General features: G+C 46.3%; 1 protein-coding gene across 5 annotated transcripts in view; it reads right to left on the bottom strand.

Annotated features, from left to right (window-relative positions):
• Positions 1–23,875, bottom strand: part of Phactr3 (phosphatase and actin regulator 3) — a 223,669-nt gene that overhangs the window by 147,668 nt on the left and 52,126 nt on the right. The window contains exon 1 of one of the 5 annotated variants that reach the window (XM_021192160.2): positions 18,830–18,990. The exons of 3 other annotated variants lie outside the window; for them this stretch is intronic. In XM_021192160.2, coding sequence (XP_021047819.1) covers positions 18,830–18,872 — 43 coding nt within the window. In that variant the 5' untranslated portion in view covers positions 18,873–18,990. Of the gene's footprint in view, positions 1–357; positions 468–18,829; positions 18,991–23,875 lie in introns of those variants that run through there. One more of the 5 variants, XM_021192161.2, reaches the window with a different exon arrangement.

Below are 23,875 nucleotides of genomic sequence, written 5' to 3'. Positions count from 1 at the left end.
GAAATTATCCTGCATTCAGGATGAGCAGGTCTGCAGATGTCTAGCTTGGAAGTAACGGTTACAGTGGCATTCCAGGAAAATACAAACTGACCTACCGGCTCCCTCTGGGCTCCAGGACACAGCTCAGGGTCGGTCCTGGTCTGACCCATGGGGACATGCAAATAGGACCTGCCTATGGGAGAGGGCCAGCACCTTCCCCAGCCCCAGCCTCCCTCCAATCAGACACAGCCCTTTGATTCCAGAAAGAAGGTCGGTCCCCAGAACAGCCGCAGCAAGGATTTGCTCACCCTTTGCCTGTCAAAGGTCTTCCCTAAATAGATGCCCACCCTGGGGGGTGGGGGTGGGGGTTAAACTTGCCTCATGGCCAAGGTCAAGGGGTGGCTCTGGATAGAAAGCTCCATTTTCCCCAGCAGCTCAGCTTCCCTGCAGCTCCTGGATGTTCCCGGGTGCCCTGGGAGGCAGAGACTGGCAAGGAGCCCCAAGCTCTTTCACTCGCTCATTCAGACTCACTGAAAACCCTCCAGCCTAGCAATTGCAAGGAAGGCTTCCGTCTGCCGATGGGGGCTGAAGCCCATTATTATCTGTAAACATTCTTAAATATAGACATGCGTGAGCGAGGCAGGGCTGGGGTGAGGAGGGCAGCCCAGGGCCAGAAGAGCAGCTCAGGGGGCCAAGAACCTGGCCCATCCCAGCCTCCACTCTACAGCCTGGGCTGGCAGAGAGTGAAGCAGAACTCTCCAGATCCGAAGCCCTAAGCTTCACGCACAAACCCACTTTTCTAGCAGCTCCTCTCAGACTTGGGAGAGTTTGGAGGATGACAGAGAAGGAATTCCTCAGGGATTCTATGATTCTTCCACACCCCTGCCTGAAGTCCCGATGTCCTCACTGTGTCTGGAGCCCAGCTTGTGGGTTATGGTTCACTACAACAAAGGGGTTCTGACACTCAACCCATGGACAAAGATGCTGAACCCTAGTCATGCCACAGTGATGGGGAGGCCACTATCCGAGGCTCACCTGACACCCAACATGCACCCTAGGTCCTGGGTCACTGGCTCAGGCATAGGAATGGAAAATCAGCCTCAGAGGGCCCAGGGCACGAATGTCCATCCTCAACCTTGGCAGCATTCATGCCAGAGGCATCTATGAGGTATGACTTTTCATCATGGGACTCCAGCAGTGTGTCTCACTTCTACCCACTGAATTTTCTCAGGAGCCCCTCATTCTACTTCAGTTCTAGCCAAAGTTCTTGGCATTCTGCCCATATCCCCTAAGGGAAGAAGACTCCCTGAGGTGGGGATCCCTACTTGGAAGAAAAGTTGCTATGAGTGGGAATGGTGCTCATACCCTTTGTTTACCACAGAGAGCCAGCCTAGGCCACAAGCAAACTAGCTGAACCCCAACACTGGGTCCTGTGCCGTCAGCGTGGTCCAGGTCCTTCCCCAAGTTCAGGTTGGAGATCTGAACCCTGCTTCTGCCTCAAGAGGGACACTGGGCTCCTTCCTTCTCTGTGTCTGCCTGGATAACAGGTACACCTCTCCAGGGCTGAAGCAAAGAGTTCAGCAGAGTAAAGCCTCGGGGATATGAACTGGGGGAGAGAGAGAGAAGGGGAAGGATGCGTGGGCAGTAGAGATGAAGGAACCCCAAGAGCGAGCTCCAACCCAGAGCCAGGGCCCCCGCAGAAAATTCCTGGGGGAAATTGCACATCTATTGCATGTTTGCTAAGAGCCATATCCCATTAAGGATTCTGGATAATCTAATTCCACAGTCACTGGTGACACTGAGAAGTTGCCTCTGTCCTTTGCAGAGTCCTTGCCCAGCTAATGACACCCTTAAGCCCCATCCTGACTCAGAGGAAGCCAGCCTAGGGCACTCAGCTGGCCTAAGGATACAGAAGGCCGGAGGGTTTGAATGAGTCATTATTAGATCCAGGGTCATGGTGGGGGCAGCTGTGGAGTTGGGGGATGGCTTCTGGTCCTGCTGAGCTGGCCTCACTCTGGGTTGATCTCTGAGCAGACATTTCTATATCTATAAGGAGATGGGCTACACGAAGCTGACCAACTGCCTTGAGATCTGACAATCCACATCCCAGCACCCCATCACACCAGCACTACCGGAACATCTCAGGCACCATGCCTCCGGTGGGAGTTTTCAGGCTGGTCACAAGAAGCCACTGAAAGGTTGGTCATTTGAAGGTAATGTTGTGCTTCTGTGCAAAAATAACAAGTCATTATTTAAGAAGACACAGGGTGAGGAGTCGGATGGAGTCCAGCCTTCTCTCTTATCACTCTGGCCCCTGATCAGCCTGGTGTGCAGGGGAGAGCCAGCTGCATCTCAGCCTGGCCTCTGCTTCAGTCTCAATCTGTATGTTTCTTGGTCTTCTTTATCTCTTCACTGTTTCTCTGTGTCTGTCTTTAGCTTTCTCTCTCTGTCTCTCTCTGTCTCTCTGTCTCTCTCTCTGCCTCCATATTGTCAGAGTAACTGTCACAAACAGGCATTCCCTGAGTTCTGCACCAAACATCCCTCCCTATTCTGCACCGCTCACTGGTTCTCTGGAACACCAGATTTAACCTTATGTCCCCAGTAGACCAGGGGCCCCGTGGTTTGGCTGGGACAGGTAGACTCGGGGGATATGTGGGTGACCCCTGAATCAGGCTCCAAGCCGATGGCATGGCACTTGATGCCAAAGGGTGTCTTCACAAAGGGTGTTTCTGTGAGGTTAGGGAAGGAGTCACAGAAAGTATTATAGTCTACTCCGACACCCAAAGCCCAAGTGAGAAGGAACCAGCTTTGGCCACCACACCAGGGGAATCCAGCAGGTACCAGATTCATAGTCCCTCTTTCTCTACATCGAGGTCCCTGCATCTAGATTCCTTTTATATCTTCGGTCTTCTTCACAGACTGTCCTTGGGGGGCTAGGCCCGAGAGCTTCCACGTTCCTGCTGATAAGTCCACACCCCACCTCAGTTTGCCTGCCCACATTAACTATAACCTTTAGTGTTTCTGTGACCATTGATGCCCCACAGGGCCTCAGTGGTCTCCTTACAATTCCTAGTAGTCCTGGGAAGAGGAAATCCCCCGCTTTGGCATCACAAGCCCTCCACACTCAACACAGAACCAGTCAAGTCACCACAACCAGGCTACTAGGATACTCACTTCAACCCATCCCTAGCTTCCCATGAGAACATGACATACCCGTGTTGCTTCTTCATTCAGACCTCTGATCTTATCCTCTACTAAGATATGCAAGTTACATTGGCCTCCCTCCCCCTTAGTCCCTCCCTCAGCTTCCACAGGCCATTTCTACCCAGTTCAACCTGGAGTCCATGGGCACCTTTCCTAACTGGAGCTTGGCCATCACTGCAACGTCTTGGTCCCACCATCTGTTTTCAACGCCCAAGTGTATAGCTTATGATCCCATCATTGTGCTTCAGAACAAGTTCATTTCACTTGAACTCAGAGAGGCACAAATAGTTCCATTGACTTTACTCAGCCCAGCCAGTTCTCCACCTGTTCCCCAGGCATTATGGGGTCCGCCAGAATCAAACACCTTGGTGTACTGGGGGAGCACCACAGGCCAGCTCAGCCCTTTGGAGTGGCGTCTGTTTTTGTTTTATGAAGCTGTGGTGGTTTGAATAGGCTTGGTCCAAGGAGTGGCACTATTTGGAGGTGTGGCCTTGTTGGAGTAGGCATGGCCTTGTTGGTGTCACTGTGGGCATAGGCTTTAAGACCCTCCTCCTAACAATGTGGGAGGCAGTCTTCTCCTAGTGGCCTTGAGATGAAGATGTAGAACTCTCAGTTCCTCCTGCCCCATGCCTGCCCATGGAGGCTGCCATGCTCCAGCTAAGAGGATAATGGAGTGAACCTCTGGACCTGTAAGCCAGCCCCAATTAAATGCTGCCCTTATGAGAACTGCCTTGGTCATGGCGTCTGTTTACAGCAGTAAAACCCTAACTAAGACAGAAGCCCAGAACATTTGCCTGCTCAAATTTATGTCTCAGAATCTATCATGAGAAAAATATAAGCTATTGCAAATACTATGAATGCTACAGACATAAAGGAGTCCCTGCAATGTTAGTAATCACAGCAAACATTTCAGAGCTCTGAAAAATGCCCCCACACCAGGGGCACAGCTAAGTAAATTTTGCTAAAGTGGGTGTTTCCCTGGGAGACTGCTTGTGCCGTGCCTGCAATTTGGGAAATGAAACTTCAATTTAGACTACTTGAAATAGATGCTTTCGCTTGATTACAAAATAAGACAAAACCAGCAAGCCAGGTGCAAAGTAAGCAGGCTGCACCAGTGAGAAGTAGATTGTTCATGAGAGAGGGGGAAGGGCAGAGGAGCTGGAAGAGGCCTAATCTCCAACCTCAAGGAGACTGAAAGACATGGGGTGAATGGGAGAGTGCTTACACGGAGGCCCAGCAGGAGCTGAGTGAAGGAGAGGCATGGTGCTCCTGGTGAGTGTCCAAGGGGAGCCTTAAGCCAGGGTCTGAATGCCTTTGCTTCTCTGATCCCACCACACCCATTAGCAAACAGCCCTTTGGTCTCAGCCCTAGAAGGAAGCAATGAACTGAACAAAGTGTGTGTGTGATATTCAAAGGCACAGCAGCCAAGTGTGGTCTTGGGGATCCAGACTGGGTCATCATGTGCTTGGAACCATGCCAGGGAAGGAGGTTCCGCGGAGGAGCCTCTGCAGGGGCTAGAGGTCAAAGTCACCAGGAGGCTGAGAGGCAGAGCTGTGGTTAGGGTGAGGAGCTGTTCTGGTTCATTTTGAGGGAGAATCATTCTGCAGGGTGCAAGGTCAGGGGCACAGCCAAGAGATGAACTGCTGAGCTGAGGGGAGGAGGAGAGCCTTAGGTTTTAATCTCCTTTCAACCTGGAAGTTCTCTTTATCACATCCACATTCTATGTCCTTTAGGGGTGTTTGTCTTTTTGCCTCCCTTTTATTTATTCGTTTTTATATCCATTTACTTACTTACTATGTGTGTGTAAAGGAGAGTGGGGTGTGTCTGTGTATGTCTTTGTGTGTCTGTGCATGTGTGTATATAAGTGTATGTGATGCATGTGCATTGTGTATATGATGTGTGTGCATGTGAGTGTGGTGGTGTGCGTGCATATATGTGTGTATGTGTATGTGATATGTACACATGTGTGTATGTGTGTATGATATGTGCACATGTGTGTGCATGTGCTGCAGCACATGTGTGAGTGCCCAAGGACATCTTACAGAAGTTGGTTCCTGATGTGTGTCCCACAGGACTGAACTCAAGCCCTCAGGCTAGGCAGCAAGCACTCTCAGAACCAACAGGGCCACCGCTCCTTATCCTATCATTCCCTGATCTGCTACACAAAGTGGATCTTTGGCAGAAAGAACTTACTGTGAAAGGATTCTTCTAGTGAGAAAAGGAGGGTCAAAGGAAAAAAGGCACCTATCAATCACCTATGTTCAAGAGGAAGTGGGGATTCCACACCACTGTGTGATCCCAGGTATCATTCTAGCCTCACACAGGATGTTCTCATTAAAGTAAAGCCTAGGAGCTGGAGAGATGGCTCAGCAGTGAGAGCACTTGCTGCTCTTCCAGAAGACCTAAGCTCAGTTCCCAGCACCATAACAGGCAACTCTCAACTGCCTGTGACTTCAGCCCAGGGCATCTAGTGCCCTCTTCTGGCCTCCATGGGCACTGCACTCACACACACACACACACACACACACACACACACACACACACACACACGGTATCCATAACAGGCAACTGTCAACTGCCTGTGACTTCAGCCCCAGGGCATCTGGTACCCTCTTTTGGCCTCCATGGGCACTGTACTCTCTCTCTCTCTCTCTCTCTCTCTCTCTCTCTCTCTCTCTCTCTCTCACACACACACACACACACACACACACACACACAGAGTATCCATAACAGGCAACTGTCAACTGCCTGTGACTTCAGCCCCAGGGCATCTGGTACCCTCTTCTGGCTTCCATGGGCACTGCACTCACATGCATACACACACACACACACACACACACAGAGTTGCACATGCATACATACACAGACACAGACATACACAGAATTGCACATGCACACACACGGACACAAACGAATGAAAATAAAATAAAACACTTGAGAGCTGGAGAGGCAGCTCAGCACTCAAGAACACTTGTCCCTCTTGAGGAGACCCCAGTTAGGCCCCCAAGCCCAGACAGTGCTCTTGGACATCTCTAACTTCAGTTCCAGAGCACTCAGTGCCCTCTTCTGCCTTCTGTGAGCACAAGGCATGCATGCGGCCCACAGTCATATGTGGAGACAAAGCACTCATATGCATAAAATAAATACATCCATAAAAAATAGAAAAAAATTAAAAACATAAAACCCCAAAACACAGAGCCGACCCGGTCTTATAGCACAACCAAACGTTCAGCAGTTTGCCTGCAGCCACACTGCAACAATGTTTCATCTTCCACTAACAGACAGCCTAAAGTCCACGAAATCCCAGAGTCCATCTTAAGGTCACACAGCTAGGAAAGGGCAGGGCAGGACTGGATGAGACCAAGTGAGTGGGCCCCAGGACCTACACACATCGTCAGTGAGATAGGTCGGCAGCATCGGGGTGTGCATCATGTCGTGTAAACTGAGTAGCTGATGCGTGAGTCGGAACTTCAGTCACTACGTCAGAGTGCATCAAAAGCTGTTCAAACTCATTCATGAAAAACTTAACGTAAGGGTGTCACTAGAGGCAGCCCTGTGACATATAAGTCTACGTGTCTTTCTGGTCCGGTAGTCTAGGGTCCTAATGCTGGTGTCTGTCCTCCGAAGCCACTAGCAACTCCATCCAGGAACCATCCTGGTATGGGCTGAACACTAGCTATTTCCCACAGGCTCCTGTAGTGGCAGCTTAGTTGCTGTCCAAAGGGCTTTGTGGAGTGACTGGATCCAGAGGCCTCTGTTCTAATGGGTGGATCAACCCACTGACAAATTCAAAGTGTGCATAGACTGTTGGGGAAGGGTGGCAGAGCTTGGAAGGTGGGACCTGGATTGGGGAAGTGTCTCACGGGGGACATATCCTTGAAGGGTCTATCTTTCCCTCTCCTGAGAATGCTCTCTCCTTCCTGTCCATCATGGTGTGACATATTGCCCTCACACCCATGACTGTAACCATGAAGCAGCACCTCCCTGAAGCTGCATACCTTGGGTACATTGCCACACATCCACAGTAATTCCCCTTCCTCCCTGAGGTGGAGGGAGGACTGTCTCCTGAAGACTCATGTCCACTCTGAACTTCAGAGAGGAATCTCACTTAGAAATGAGGTCTTTGTTACCCTCCGAAAGACCCAACAAGCAGCTGAAAGAGTCAGATGCAGATATTTGCACCCAACCAATGGACAGAAGCAGCTGACCTCTGTTGTTGAATTAGGGAAGGCTGAAAGAAGCTGAGGAGGAGGGCGACACTATAGAAGGATCAGCAGTCTCAATTAGCCTGGACCCCTGAGATCTCTCAAACACCGGACCACCAAACAGGCAGCATACACCAGCTGATATGAGGTTCATTCAGAGATGAAGCACCTAACCCTCAAGAGACTGGAGCCCCCAGGGAGTTTAGAGGTCAGGTGGGGTGGGACGTGGAGACATCCACATGGAGATGGGGTGGGGTGGGGTGGGGAGGAGGTGTGGGATGTGGAGCAGTCGGATGGTGGATGGAGAGGGGTGGGGAATAGAATATGCAATGTAAAAAGTGAATTACAAATAAAATTAAATTTAAAAAAAGAAAAAGAAATGAGGTCTTTGCAAATGTCATTAACTAAGTTGGAATGAAGCCATCCTGGACTATGTGGGAGCCATTCTAGTGACTCTGTCCTCACAGAAGGGAGGACACGGAAGAGATACACACAGAGAAGGTTCTGAGATGCACAGGCAGAGCCTAGAATGCTGCAGACACAGGCCTGGAACAGCAGGAGCCACCCGATGGTGGAAGGGGCAGAAGGACCCTTCCCAAGAATCTTGAGTGTGTGTGTATGGGGGGAAGGGACTACTCACACCTTGGCTGTAGAATTCTCACCTTCAGAACTGTGCTAGAGCAAGCATCTCTCACATCAGGCAGCCAAGGTGGAGGTCATCTGTCATGGATGTCATGGATGCCTAGGAAACTATTGTACCCAAATTCTCTCCCCGCACACACAACACATGTACATACTCATGTGCACATGCACACATGCATGCACATATACACCTTCTCTGCCAAAGCACAGAAATGTGGCCTCTCGGAGGACTCTGGCTTACTTCAGTTCTTGCCACTGCTTCCTAGTCCCAGCCTCAGTTGCCCTCTCATGCCTCCTGCTGGGGTGACTGATGAGGTTCGTCCTCTCTCTAGAAGAGGAATATCTCAGGGATACAGACCCAATCCTGATGCTACCAGTCCCACGCTTACCCCTTACCGCTAGGATTGAGGACAAATCCCACTGTCTCTCGACAGCTGCAGCCCCCTCTGTCAGGCCCCCACCTGTTCTGTCCCTTAGCAAGGGAAGCACACACTGCTAAGTGTGGAGCTCCTCCCTCATCTGCCATCCCCTTTCCCTCCTTGCCTAAGGAATGCTACTCCTTGGAGAGACCCAGAGTGAAGGTTACTTATATATGGAAAATAATTAGGCACCCTACTCTGAACTGGGCCAGTCTTATTGTGCCCCATCATATCCTGATGGAGTGGTTTGCTCAGGGTCTATCCTTCCTGGCAGACTGCAGCACCCTGAGGGTGAGATGATTTTTATTTGTCAACACTACAGTCTACTTCCCTTCGTGGTACCTGGTATTCAGTAGATGCTGGGATAAGAGAACGGTCACATAGATGGAGAGAGAGAGAGGGGAGGGAGGGTACAAGTGGACATAGAGTTTCTCAAGCTTGTTTGAAGATGTCTCTGAATTGTTCCCTCTGCAGCTCCATCAGTCCTTTCCATGGGAATCAAGAGAAAGTAGACTGTCATTAGTTGTCACATGGAAGGCAAGAGAAGCCTCCGTCTACCTGCTGGAACCATTCGTGCATACAGATCAAATTTCCATCTGAGTCAACTTCCTGGAACTCCCACAGAGAAGCACGTCTGTCACTACAAGGCCAACCTGACATTAGAGTTGCCAAAAACACAGCCATGTGGGAGATAGCATGCATCCTTTCAAGGTAGCCCTGTGAAAGCCCAAGAAGGCCAACAATGTACCATACCTTCCATAGTTCACCAGATCTGGGAATGCACAGGACAGGGTGGAGACCGACAGAGCCTTCTCCACTGATCAACTTCTCATGAGGCAAGGCAGTAGCTATTGCAGAGCCCCTGTGTTACCTGTTCAGTTGACACCCTTAGCCACACACTGTGAGACAAGTTGCCTTGGGATCTTCAGGAGAATGTTACCCTCGCTGTGAACACTTGGGATTTATACATATCTTAGTTCCTTCTCCACTTTGGTAAAATCTTCTGACAAAAAACAACTTCAGGAATAAAGTTTCTGTGGGCTTTGGGTTTTGGAGGGAGAGCCCACGATGTCAGGGAAGGTATGACAGCAGGCAGCCAGAGAAGAAAACTGACCATCACATTTTCATCTAGACTCAGGAAACAAACAAACAAACAAAACAAAACAAAACAAAAAGAACAAGAAATGGGAGGAGCTTATAAACCTCACAGACCACCTCCAAGGATGAAACTCAAAAGAAATGCATGATGGGAAACCCATATTGGGCATGGGATAGACTTGGGGAAGCCCTCATAACAATCTCTTCTGTTTGCTGCATGTATGGCAGCTAGTTGTTCTTCAAAGCCCAAAGAGCTCGGAGAAGAGCTCCTCTATGGGAGCTTGTGCATCTCCTTGGAACCTCCCATGTCATCTAGAATGCCAACTGCTTCAAATGTGTGCAAGGTCAGGAAGTTCTTACACAAAGCTCAGAGTGACATCTGAGGGCCTCAGTGCTGACAAGAGAAATACCGACTCTTCCCTCACGGCACTTCAAATGGCCATGAAGAGAATCAATCACAACTACGAAACACTGCAGACCCAGCTCAACTTTGACAATATTGACAGAGTTATCAAACTATGGTTCAAAGCAAAAGAATATATACTGCTATTTGATACAAAATGCTGAGCGTTCAGGATGAAACGGGATTCGTGGAGAAGCAAGAAAATCTGATTTATCATTGAAAGGAAGAATCCACACACTCTTGCACACACAACCACCTTGTTATTGAAACAATGAGGCAGAAACTTTAAAATGATGACAGTTTAAAAAAAAAAAAAAAAAAGGTATGTGAAAGGTTGAAAATGCGTATCAGCTGAGAAAAAATAAAACAGGAATAATAGGAAATGCCCAAGTGGAAACGGCACCATGAAAAATGGAATATAATAAATGAAAACTTGGGCTGGTGAGATGGCTCAGTGGGTAAGAGCACCCAACTGCTCTTCCAAAGGTCCTGAGTTCAAATCCCAGCAACCACATGGTGGCTCAAAAAACCATCTGTAACAAGACCTGACACCCTCTTCTAGAGTGTCTGAAGACAGCTATGTGTCTAATTACATATAATAAATAAATAAAGCTTTTTAAAAAAAAAATAAATGAAAACTTGAAGAGATTGCCTTAGTGGTAGATCAGATAACCAGTCAAAGAGGGGACGACTGTACGATGCCAGTGGCTCCACAGCAACAGGTCTCACTGTTAGACAGCTGGTTTACCCTGGAGATTCAAAGGCAGAGACGGCTAGGACAGCTTTCCTGGCCAAACCTCAACCACTGGCCTCAAAAGCAACCTGCAAGGGGGCTTAGATTCTATAGGAATGTACTACAGAAGACTGCAGGCTCCTAGGAACTGTCAAAAAAAAATAGAGCAGTTATCAGGTAACTGATGAAGGCTAGCAATTATTTGAAGGCTAGCATCTTGGTGTGGTGTCAATAGAGACAGCTTCCTGGAGAGGTTGAAGGAGGACACAGAATGTGGAAGCCCAAGGAGAACGGATGACCCAGTCTTCCTCTCACTGTACACACCCCAATGACTGCGCCTCCAACTATGGGTATTGGGAGGAGGAATGAATCCTAAAAAGGCCAAGACATGTCGCTAACACACAAACAAATGATCGGTAGCAAGCCCACAGCAAGGGAAACCAGCATCTACACTCATTATAATACGTTATCTAAAATGTCCAGTTTTGAGGGAGGAAACACAGGGAATTGTTACTGACGCAAGACTAAAGAACAGAACAGAGAATTCATAAGAAAGGGCTAACTAGGTTATTAGACTTAGCAGCCATTGCAGATGTATATTTATTCTTAAACAGGTACTAGAAGACAATGTCCAATCAAATAGCAAATTGTGACAAGACAAGAGATTGTCTGTCTCTAAGAATCCAGGCCAAAGTCCAGTGTAAAGCAGTATGGTTCACAGGACTGAACTGAACAGAAAACACCACTAAAAGAGGCCAGATCTGGGCTGTTGGCAGTGCGATTGCTTCGACAGAGTTAGTTCATGGTGACAACCAGAGAAGAATGGCATATAGAAAAGCCAAGATGAGCACCATGGAATGGACATGTGCAGAGAGAGAGAGCCCCTGCCTGAGAGGAGTGCAACGGAGCAGAGAACATGAAAAGGAAATAAGATCTGAAGCTCTCTCTCTCTACACACACACACACACACACACACACACACACACACACACGCACGCACACAAAGTTTTAAATAACTTAAGCCTCATCTAAGGAGCCCAGCCATCTCCAATAGAAGACTCATGCCCAGACTCACTGAGATTAAAATACGAACAGACAAAACAGGAAGAGAAACCTTGAAAATAGCAAAAGAAAAGATAGCCCATCAAGAGAAATGGCAACGTGTCTCCTGAAGCAATGGGAGTCAAAGGGGGGTGGTGTGCTGCTCTCAAAATGCTGAACGTGTAGAAACTGTCACCTGTGAACCAGGAAGTCAGAAAAAATTATTGTCCAAAGCATCTATAAGTTTAGTGTGGTGACACACACCTTTAATTCTAAAATGTGGGAATAAGACGCAGTATGCAAAGTTCTAGGTCAGCCAGGGATACATAATGAGCCCCTGTCTTTTTTTTTTTTTTTAAGTGAATTATAGGCATTTTTACTTGAATAGAACATAAGATATTCTTAGAAGACCTTCTTTTAAGACCTTTTTTAGTAAGTAAGAAAAGCTTAGAACATTTGTGCTGGCTAATTTTATGTCAACTTGACACAAGCTAGAGTCATTTTGGAAAAGGGAACCTCAATTGAAAAAGTATCCCCACCAAATTGGCCTGTGGGTAGCCTGTGGTACAGTTATTCGATGACTGATGTGGGAGGGTCCAGCTCATGGTGAGCCATGACTCCCCCGGGCAGGTAGACCTGGAAAACAAGCCAGTAAGTTGTACCTCTCTATGACTCTGCTTCTGTTCCTGCCTTGAGGTCCCGCCCTGACTCCCCTTGGTGACAAATATGACCCAAGAGCTGTAAGATGCTTCTGGTCATGGTGTTTCTCACAGCAGTACAATCCTGAGACAGCATGCTTTAGCCTAAAAGCAAGTATCCAGAAACTCCATCAAGGGCATTCTGCACAAGTGATGGTCAGCAGAGGAAGTATTCCTCCTCATCTTTTGTCGGACTTAACAAATGACTACACAAATGACCCATCCACATGTATTACTGTGCCTATAATATAGAACTGCAAAAATGTTTAGCAATATCAGTTCAGAGGGTGTGGGTGTGGACAAAACCAGGTGGAGACAGGGAAGGGTGTCAGGTGTCAAGAATCTAGAACAAATGAAGAGAACCAGAAACAGTAGCTAAAAAGGCAAATGAAAACAACACAACACAAAACAAAATATCCTTTTTATCCCATATTCTCTGTTTCCTGAGGTGGATTCAATAATGATTGTGAGGTACTGTGGCACTCACAGTATCTCAGGTGTAACCCATCTAGCATCACAAGAGGGATAAGGAACAATTCTCTATGTACGTGGGGTCTGTACCTGCTTAGATTTAAGTTAGTGTGACTTCTGCACATTATTCTGACAACACAGGTATAGATGGTCATTCTCTGAGCAAGCATTAAGACAATAATTCTTAACAGTCACTAATGACATAAAATGTCACACTAAAAGATATCCGATCTGGCAGTCATGCTGGGCATACCTTTAATCCCAGCCCTCGCAAGGCAGGAACAGGCAGATCTCTATGAACATGAGACCAATTTAGTCCACTGAGTGGGTTCCAGGCCTGCCAGGAGCACAAATTGAGACCCTGTCTCAAAACAAAAAACAAAAAACAACAAAAAAAAAAAAAACAACTCAACGCACAAACAGCCAAGGAAGAGAAGGGGGAGCTGTAGAAATGGAAAAGCAGGGGATTCAGCAGGTCTAGTTATAAGCATAACTTTATGGTTACACAGTCCAGGAAAAGCAGGAAACCACTAAAGAAAGGATCAGATCTAGCTACACTCTAGCTACAAGGGACAAATTAAATGACACCACAGGAGGGAAGTAACAGATAAGAAAAGATACATTTGGCAAATAGAAACAATTCAAAAGATAGAGTGGAGCTACATATGTACTTTAAAACAAGATTATTAGAGATAAGAGAAAGGATTCATGATGATAAAGGTTCAATGCATCAACAAGGAATTAAGAGCACATAAGCACACACACACATACACACACACACACACACACACATACACACACATACACATACACACACTCAATCAAACATCATCTTTGGGACTGAAGAAATAGCTCAGCAGTTAAGGGCATGCGTTGCTCTTACATAGGACCCAGGTTTGATTCCCAGCATCGACATGGTAGCTTAAAACTCCAGTCACAGAGGATCTGACACTTTCTTCTGACTACTGTATGCACTAGACCTGCGTGTGGTAGACATACAAGTGGGGAAAACATTCATATACAGAAGATTCATCATAAATTTAAAATATTAAGAAAAAATCAGTCTCTGGGTAGAAAAAGAGAAATCTGGACACCAGATGGCTCAGTGGGTAGTCACTTGCTCCAAGCATTGTGGCATGAGTTCAATTTTCCTTCTCCTCCTCCTCTTCTCCTCCTCCTCTTCTCCTCCCCCTCCTCTTCTTCTCCTCCTACTTCTCCTCCACCACCACCTCCTCCACCTCATCTTCAACCTCCTCCTCCTTCATATCCCATTCCTCCTCACCCCCTCTTCTGTTCCTCCTCCTCTACTTCCTCCTCCTCCTCTTCCTCCTCCTCTATCTCTTCCTTCTGCTCCTCCTCCTCCTGCTCCTCTTCATCCTCCTCCTTCTGAGATAGGATTGCTTTATGTAGTTCTGGCCATTCTCGTACTCATTATGTAGACCAGGCTGGCCTCAAACTCAGAGATCCACCTGCTTCATAGAAAGACAGAAGTGACACTTGCAAGTTGTCCCTTTACATTACATGCTGTGACCATTGTCACCCTCCACCCAATGTACAGTAAAATAAGTTAATAGGAAAAAAGGTTTAAGCTTTTTTTAAAAAAAAACTACCAAATTGATAGAATTAAAAGGAACTGAAGAGCCTAAAAATAATAGCCAGAGACTTCAGCAGCCCACTTTGGGTCATGAATAGAAAAGTAGGCATAAGATCACACAGAAAACAAAATGAAATATCTAACAACAGATTACACCATATGAAGGACACTATGGGGCCTTTTACACAGCAACAGCAGACAACACATTCTTCTCAAATACACAGAGAACACCATCAGAATACCATATAGGCTAAGATGTAGACCTGAGCCTAGGAAACTTAAGGAGACTGAAATCATATATATGAAATCATTATACACACATATACATATATACATATATGTATATATACCCATATACACACATTCATACATGTGCACATGCACACACACACATATGTACCCATACACACACATATATATGTGTGTGCCTGTGTGTATGTATATATACCCATACATACACACTCTCATACACATGTGCACATGTACATACACACACATACCCATACATTCACACACATATATATCCGTACACACATATACATATACATATACATATACATATACATATACATATACATATACATATACATATACATATACATATACATATACATATACATATACATATACACACATGCACATGCACACAAACACACACACATGTATATGCACACACATACATATATACCCATACATATACACATATGCACGTGCACGTGCGTGCGCACACACACATATAAATATATATATATCCATACACACACATGCATACACATATATAGCCATGCATACACACACACACACACACACACACACACACACACACAAAAGGCCATGAATTGGAAAAGAAGCAGTGGGAGGAAAGTGTGAAAGAGGTAGGAAAAAGAGGGACAAGAAAATTATGTAATTTAATAAAATTTTTAAATTAAAAAATCATGTTAAAACTCTGGCTTCTGACCAAAAGGGAATGAAATAAATCAATGCCATAGTCTGTGTGATAAACTATGCTTTATTCCCAGAGCTCAGGAGGCAGAGGCAGGCAGAGCTCTCTGAATTCAAGGCCAGACTGGTCAATGATAGAATACTGGGGTCCAATCCTCAAGAGACTCCACCCTGGGCTAGAGATGGCTCAGCAGTTAAGAGCACTAACTGCTCTTCTGAAGGTCTTGAGTTCAAATCCCAGCAACCATATGATGGTTCACAACCATCCGTAATGAGATCTGATGCCCTCTTCTGGGATGTCTGAAGACAGCTACAGTGTATTTACATATAATAAATAAATACATCTTTAAAAGAGAGAGAGAGAGAGAGAGAGAGAGAGAGAGAGAGAGAGAGAGAGAGAGAGAGAGACTCCACTCCATTCCATGATGGAATGTCAGAGGGTCCAATCCTCAGGGAAGCTCCACCCCATTCCATGATAGTATGTCAGAGGATCCAATCCTGTGCAGGTAAAATACACAGCTCCTGAGAATTCAGGAGAGCAACAGACATAATCCGTGACACTCCATCTCACTGTTACTCTCTGAACTTTGAGGCTGTTTAGACATACCAAGGTGGGAGACTCATGGTACTAAAACCAGGAGTATAACGGGCTAAGACTACCAAGTCAGAGCAGCAGCTCTCTCGTGGCGAACTGCATGGCAGAAGTCACTGACAAGAACTAGACAACCTCTTAAGAACGGCTGATTAGTGATAGCGTTCCATTTCCATGAAGACATTAAAAACCATTAAAATGCATACTTCAAGTGTACTGGTTTTATGGTATATGATTACATCTTTATAAACCTAGACACAAAAATAATTTTTAGAAAGCCGTGGTGAGATGTCATTTCCACACATACATGAACAGAGAAATTAAAACGGAGTTCAGTGCCCACTTCCAGAAAGGATGTGATGCGGGGAATTGTGCTCCAGCTGTCTAGCATGATGAACATTTGCATGCCTTACACTCTGACAAGTTCACTTCTGCAGTTTACCCAAGAAGTCAAACATCTACAAAAAGCGCACATAAGAATGCTCACAACCCAAACTTTCTTTTACATTGGCTACAAACTGGAAACAAATGTCTCCCAACAAGAGAACTGACAAAATAGTCACACAGTTACAGTTTACAAAACATAAGAACACACACTCAAATATGGATGAGTTTTAAAATGAGATGTTTGGTGAAAGAACACACATACACACATGCACACACACACACACACACACACACACACACACACACACGCTCACACGCATGCTCACTCACCTACACTGAGTGGCTCTACTAGTATGAAATCTGTGGGTAGATTTTTGTACAGTAGCTGTCTGTGCTGACTGACTTCAAGCCTTCTGGGAATTTCTGGTACTTTCATATCTCATTTGAAAGGTACCCATCTTGCTGACACCTTTGTCTAGCTCCTGTCTCCTAAATGTCAGTGGTGAAATGTAACATATCAAGTTTATATTCAAGTTTTCAGGCGAGCGTCTCTATGGGTGACATGTCTGTCCAGTGACCTTTTAGGAATTAGTGGTGGGCTGATCTACATTTGGAGGGTGAAAGTCCAGAGCAGGCATGGGTTATACTTGTCTGACCAATCCATTGTAAAGTCCCTCAATTTACCAAACATGAGAACACACACTCAAATGTGGATGAGTTTTAAAATGAGATGTTTGGTAAAAGAACAGAGTGTGAATTTGAGAAGTCATTAAATAGTCCCATGATATCACAGAGTGATGCTAACATTTGTTGATCATGATTGCCTGGACCGGAGATTTCTTGAGGGTCAGAGAAACTTGTCCTACTTATTTCTTTCTGTGTCTATTAATTTTAAAATGTCTATAAAGAAAGCTTTTAGTAACCAACTAATGTGTGAATTATACATGTATTAGACAGGTGGAAGGATAGGTAATAGGGATGATAAATTATTTTCTCTGTGTGTACGTGTGCCCATTGAAGTTTTTCAAAGAAAGTGTGTTTAGAACGTATTCCCTAAAATGGTGGGGTTTCCTATACAAAAACTAGAGGAAATCAAGGATTTCTACTTATATAGATGGCTGAATGAATAGATAGTAGCTAGCTAGCTAGATGATCAATTAAGTGAATGGACAGATTTATAGGTTAAATAGACAGAAAAAAGATTACAGATGCACTGATAGATCAGTAGGTAGGCAGGCAGGCAGATAGACTGACAGGAAGGTAATACAAACTGGAAATGTGTGGTCAAGGCAGAGGTATAATCTCGACCCATAACACCCTCGCTCTCTTCTACAGACAGAAAACCTCCACTGCTTGCTCATGTCACCGTGTAGCCAAGCACCCACTATTTCTGAATGTGCAAGTCATTTCTAACTTCTTTTAATAATGGAAAAATGACAATGTGAACAGCCTGGCATATGTACTGTTTTATGGCTTGCCAAGTAATCTGAGACAGATCTTAAAGACGGCATTAGAAGTTCAAAGGTGACCCATAAATATGATTTTGCTGAAGATAGTCAAACCTCTTTCCGTCAGGTTTCTCTAGCTGGTTTACAATGACAAAAGGACCCATAAATATGATTTTGCTGAAGACAGTCAAACCTCCTTCCCTCAGGTTTCTCTGGCTGGTTTACAATGAAAAACGGATATAGTCTTTTAATTTTAAATATTCCCAGTTTATATTTCATATTAATTAACAGGCACTGGGAGGACAGACCAGTGGCAAATAATGCAGAAGACAGTTCAAAATTTAATACAAACTTTGCAGCATGGCTTCCTATAGCTCCTAATATGAAAATGTTACCACACTAGGGAATGCAGTCTAATGGAGTCTTTTCTATTGAACTGCATCAACAGGGGTGGGGGGAGGGAGAGGGAGGGAGGGAGGAAATAAATACAAACGTGCCTACAGAATTATCAAATATAAACATTTGTCACTGGTGCTTATGGTGAGTTCTCTTTGTATGCAAAGAAGCAAAAGAATCAAATGAACAAGTGTCTATATGGAAAGAAAGAAAAAAGGAGGGAGGGAGAGAGAGAAGGAAGGATGATGGCAAGAGTGCCTTAGGACTGGAGCTTACGTACCGGCAGCAAACCTCACGGTCTCTTCAATCTCCACCACTACCCACACCCACAAGCACACCCCAGTCCCTGCCACTGTCCACATAAGCAAGACCCCAGGGCTCAGGTGTGGCTCTGCCATCATTTCCCAGTTTTCTATCATGGACAGGCTGCCACATATTGTTTTATACCTTTGCTATTCAGACAAAGCTGCACTGGATGCTTCCTGCTGCTCCTGAATAGGATTTTCTCCAGAGTGAAGACCCAAGGGGAATGCAGAGGTCAGAGCAACTCCAGTTTGAGGAGATGCACCACCCTTACCACCACAGCGCCTGGGCCCACTCCCCCGAGGCTCCCCGCCCATGGTGTGCTCACTGCTGCCGTGTCTGAATCCATACTCCTGATGTACAGACTTAGCATCTGGTTGGCTGTTTGCATCAAGTGTGGTACTGTTTCAAAGCATGGCTTCTGACTTTAAGAAGAAAAATCTACATTCTCGTGGCTTTTTCAAACCCAGACCCTTCTCCCACAGGACCACAAAAGACAGGGGCCAGCCTTTCATATTTCTCCTCTAGAGCTCGGGGCATTTGAACTGGCAGCTCTTTGTGTAAAGCTTGGCATAACAATCCATGCAGCACGGACTGCCCTAATTTTAGAGGAAAACGCAGGCAAAAATCACACAGAATTTTCTCTGGAATTCCCTCTGATTTTTTAATTGGTGGCTCTGCCACTGCAGAGAGATTCCTTTTTCCTCTCTTCTGTGTTTTTCCCCCCCCTGTACTGTGCAGTGAAAGCACAAATTTCTAAGAACCTCATCTTACAGAATCCTGGCTAGAAACAGTGCAGGATTCCTGCGGGCTTGTGAATAGTATTCCGTGCAAACCCTCGTGTTTCATGGTTTAACAGTTTGACGTGTTTGCTCCTTTGCCAAAGGGAAATCCTTCCCAGATCCTGTTACATCTATTTCTATACCTGCAAGAAGAAAATACGCACACACACCTATAAATTATTCATCACCTTCTGACAGACACGCTTGCCAAATTTACCTTTTGACCTTCAGAGGATACAACTAGGAGGGGAAAGGGAATAAGAATACAGTGGAGGCTTGGTGTCTTAGTTTTTGTACGTGTTTTTAGAGTGTGTCGTTAGGTGTGTGCAAGGCATGTGTGTGCAGACAGGTGCATGTGTGTGCAGGTTAGAGGCAGTCTGTAGTGTCATTCCTCAGGGGAAGCCCCACAGTTTTCTTTAAGACAGTCTCTCACTGGTCATATGCTGGCTGACCACTGAGTCCCCAGACATCTATCTGCCTACCTGCCTTTCGACCACCAGGAATCCATGCACACATCACCATGGCTTTTACATGGTAAGAGGGATCACAATCACAGACCCTCCCACACTTTAGCCACCAAGCTACCTTCCTTGGCCTAGGGCTTGGTTTTTAACTTTTTTTTTTTTTTTCATTTTTAATGATGTACATATATGTGGGGTAGGGAGGAGAATGCACATGCATAAGTGGTTGTGGGGGCCCTAAAAGGATGTCTGACCCCTGAACATGGAGCTATAGGCAGTGATGAGCATCACACCATGAGTGCTGGGAGCCAAGCCCAGGTCCTCCAAAGGAACAGCATACACTCTGAACCACTGAGCTGTGGCTCCAGCCCCAGGGCTTGACTTCGTATTTGGAAAGACCCAGGTCCTCTTGAGCTATGCTCTGGGCACCTGCAGCTTTGACGGAAGGCGCACTGCCGGCTTATTGGTAACACTTGTAGCTGCTGGAAAAGACCCTGCCAAACAAAAGTCAAAAGGACTGGAGGAAAACAAAACAAAACAAAACAAAAACCATAATCCACGTGCAGCACGCTGACCTGGAAATCAGCATTTCTAACCGTAACCTTGATGGAATGATGCTTCAGACCCGGAGACAGACGAGCTCTTTAAGGTGAGCAGAGATAAACAGTGGTCCAGCAACACTCCAGATATCTAATCAGAATCATACCCCCAAGTTGTGATTAGACTCCAACGGACAACACGAGGTACAAACGATATTTAAGGGAAAAGCAAAGGGTCTCATTTGTGCCCAGCAGCCAGCCCAGCCGTGACCAGTGACCTGAGTCTACTTCATTAGGAAACACGAGGGTATCTGGATGTACGTTTCAAAATCCCTTTCAAGAAAGCCACATTTCTCCTGGGGATAGCAGCCAGTGACAGAGCATCTTCCCAGCATGCATGAGGCTGCAGCTTCATTCCCACTACCACTGGATACATGGCGAACAAGCAGCTGCATCTCTGTATCTGAAGTGGGACTCTCCACAGCATCACGTACTGAACAGAGTTGTTTTGCCCTCCATGCCACCCTCATCACCTCACCAAGAACAATTTCATAGTTGGCTTGCCGTGCTGTTTGCTTTTCAATATGTTCTCCATAAAATGTCACTCTTGTTACCCGTACACTTATGAAGATCCAGAAGTTAACTCAAACAAGCAATTATACAGCACATAAACTCTAGGGGGACCATCTTTCTTTCCCTATGCCCATTGGCCAGCAGGGCTGAGCTAGGAGCAGAGGAGCCTGTCGCTTCACCGCTCACCCTGCCAACTCCATTCCTGAGGGAGGTGCTCCCCTCATGGAAACACAAAACCCTGACATGTGCTTTGGTTAGGGACAGCTGCCAAGGGACCACCCCCCTCCCATGGGTGAGACTGACATCAGCCCCAGCACTGAGGTAGCATCTCTAAGGACAAGCTTGCCTATTGTTCAGTCCTTCCGCGAGTTCAGTGACATCCACTCAATCCCACTATTAACTTCACTTATTCAAACATGGCCTCCTTAATTAAGCCACAAAAGAAAGGGGCCCTGATGGATATCAACAAGCTGAGGAAGAACAGACCTACCCATGTTGAGCCCAGTCAGTATGCCACCAGCCTGTTCCTAAGGGGAAGAAGTCATTGGGAGCTTGGTCCTACATGGCCAAGTCTTCAGAGTCTCCTTCTCAAGCCTCCTATGGTCTTTGGGTAGCCAGGTTAAGCTGCCCTCTTGCTGGCTGGGGAACTGCCAGAGATCCTTCTCTAGCCTCCTATGGTCTTTGGGTAGCCAGGATAAGCTGCCCTCTTGCTGGCTGGGGAACTGCCAGAGATCCTAAAGGACCAGTCTGAGATTCGTAAAATGGATGTTTTCTTCCTGTCCCACAACCACCAAGCGGTTCTGAAGTCCTAGCTCCCATTCCTATGCTTCTCTCGAGCCCATGAGGGAGGCGGCAAGCTTCAGGGTAGCAAGCAACCTTTTCATGACTATAGTATTTTTCTTAAATAGTAAGAAAGAATTCTTCTCCTTCCTAGGATTGCCTGGTGATCATGAGGCTGGGATGGCCTATAAACAGGGTACCAGAGAGAGCCAGGCTGTGAGATAAAGAGGGACACCACGCAAGGATGCAATTAGACCCTCCTGTCCAGGAGTCTGAGTCCTAGATGGGAAAACCAGACTGGCAGGTTGAGACCTTTCTTCAGGGGCAGCTCCTAGCCTACCTCTTCCGCAATCAACCCCTGGGCATGCTCCAACATCACCATTTACACAGAGCAAGGGTCACATATGATGCTTCAACACTGGGTGGAGTGAGGAGAGGAAAGCAATTCTTTAAAACGTGTCGACAGCTCTGGGCCAGGAGCAAGCGAGGAATCACAAGGGCATCAGTGGTGCCCGGAGACCTGGATCTGAGGCTTCAGTCCTTACCAGTCTCCAGAAACCAGGCTAGGGAGTTGGGTCTGTGGAAGCAGGGCTGTAATCTGAGAGTTGGCTCTGTGGGAACAGGGCTGTAGTCTTTTATTCTTCTTGTTTTCATTGCTGTTGTTTGAATTTTAAATTTTCATTTTAATCTATACGTATAACTGTGCTTTGATACTACCAGTAGGAAAAAAAAAACAATGAACTTATTGGGTCAATATATTTTTTTGTTTGTGTTTTTTTTTTTTTTTTTTTTTTTTTTTTTTTAATGTCCTGAGAATGGAATACATGGCATCATCCACTCCTGTTTCATCCCCAGTAGATAGCAACCACCATGCCCTATGATGGTGCCATAAGACTGGGCACCTCCTCTTCTACTGAGGCTAGGTGAGGCAACCCAGCAGGGGGAAAGAATTGCAAAGGCAGGCAACAGAGTGAGAAACAGCCCCTGCTCTTGCAGTTAGGAGCCCCACAGGAAGATCCTGTAGTCCCTGCTGAGCAGCAAAGACCCCACCCACTCCCACCATTGAAGGCTTTAGAATTCACTGTAGGGGGCAGAAGGGATGGGGAACAGGAGAAAGGGCTGACGCTACTGGCACCACCTCACATCAAAGGGAAAAAGCTGAGTTAAGACTGTTCACTTCATCATGTAATACATGTCTTAAGTTAGGATTTCTACTGCTACCATGAAACACCATGTCCAGAAAGCCGTCTGGGGAGGAAAGGGTTTTTTTGGCTTATGTCAAAAAGGAAGTCAGGACCAGAACGCACAGGGCAGAAACCTGCATCAGGAGCTGAAGCAGAGGCCAGGGAAGGTTGCTACTCACTGGATTGCTCTTTATGGCTTGCTCAGCCTGCTTTCTTATCAACATAGGACCAGCAGCCCAGGGAAGTCACCACCCATAATAGGCTGGGCCCTCACCCATTGATTACTAATTAAAAATTGCCCTATAGTCCTGCCTACAGCTTAATCTTACAGATGTGTTTCCTCAACTGAGGCTCTCTTCTCTGTCTAGCTTGTGTCAAGTTGACACATGACTAGTTAGCACAACACATTTCTCTGGATACACAGAGACCTCACTCCTGTCCCCTCTGCTCTTGTCTGTGGGGCCTGTCATCATGTAGGAAGCTATGTGCCTGGTGCTCACTTGGGCCCCATGCTCCTGGCTCAGCCATGCACAATGGGTCTCTGCTGGGATCTCTGACTTGATGAAAAACCCTTCTGACCCTCCTAGACTATAAGGTCCCCATTGCTTCATAACTCTTAACAGTTGTCCAATATACATTTGCAGGCTGGAACTGGAGGTAGAGCCAAAGCCACTTTGCTTAGCATTGACAAGACCCTGGGTTTCAACCCCAGCGATACCAAAAAAATAGGTCCTAGGAGCTGAGGAGATGGTTCTTGACAAGTGCAAGTGTGAGGACCCAAGAATCCAGAAACCACACAAAGCTCTATGTGGGAACATGTGAGTTTAATCTCAGCACAGCGGAGACGAAGGCAGAGGGGATGTCACCGAAGCTTGCTGGCTAGATAATCTAGCTGAATCAGTGAATTCCAGGTTCAGTAAGATAGCTGATGCTTAAGAGAGAGAGAGAAAGAGAGAGAGAGAGAGAGAGAGAGAGAGAGAGAGAGAGAGAGAGAGAGAGAG

The sequence above is a fragment of the Mus pahari genome, chromosome 3 (genome assembly GCF_900095145.1).
Source record: "Mus pahari chromosome 3, PAHARI_EIJ_v1.1, whole genome shotgun sequence".
Classification (NCBI taxonomy): domain Eukaryota; kingdom Metazoa; phylum Chordata; class Mammalia; order Rodentia; family Muridae; genus Mus; species Mus pahari.
Note: the sequence above shows the minus strand (reverse complement) of the source record. Positions and strands in the feature narration are given on the sequence as shown.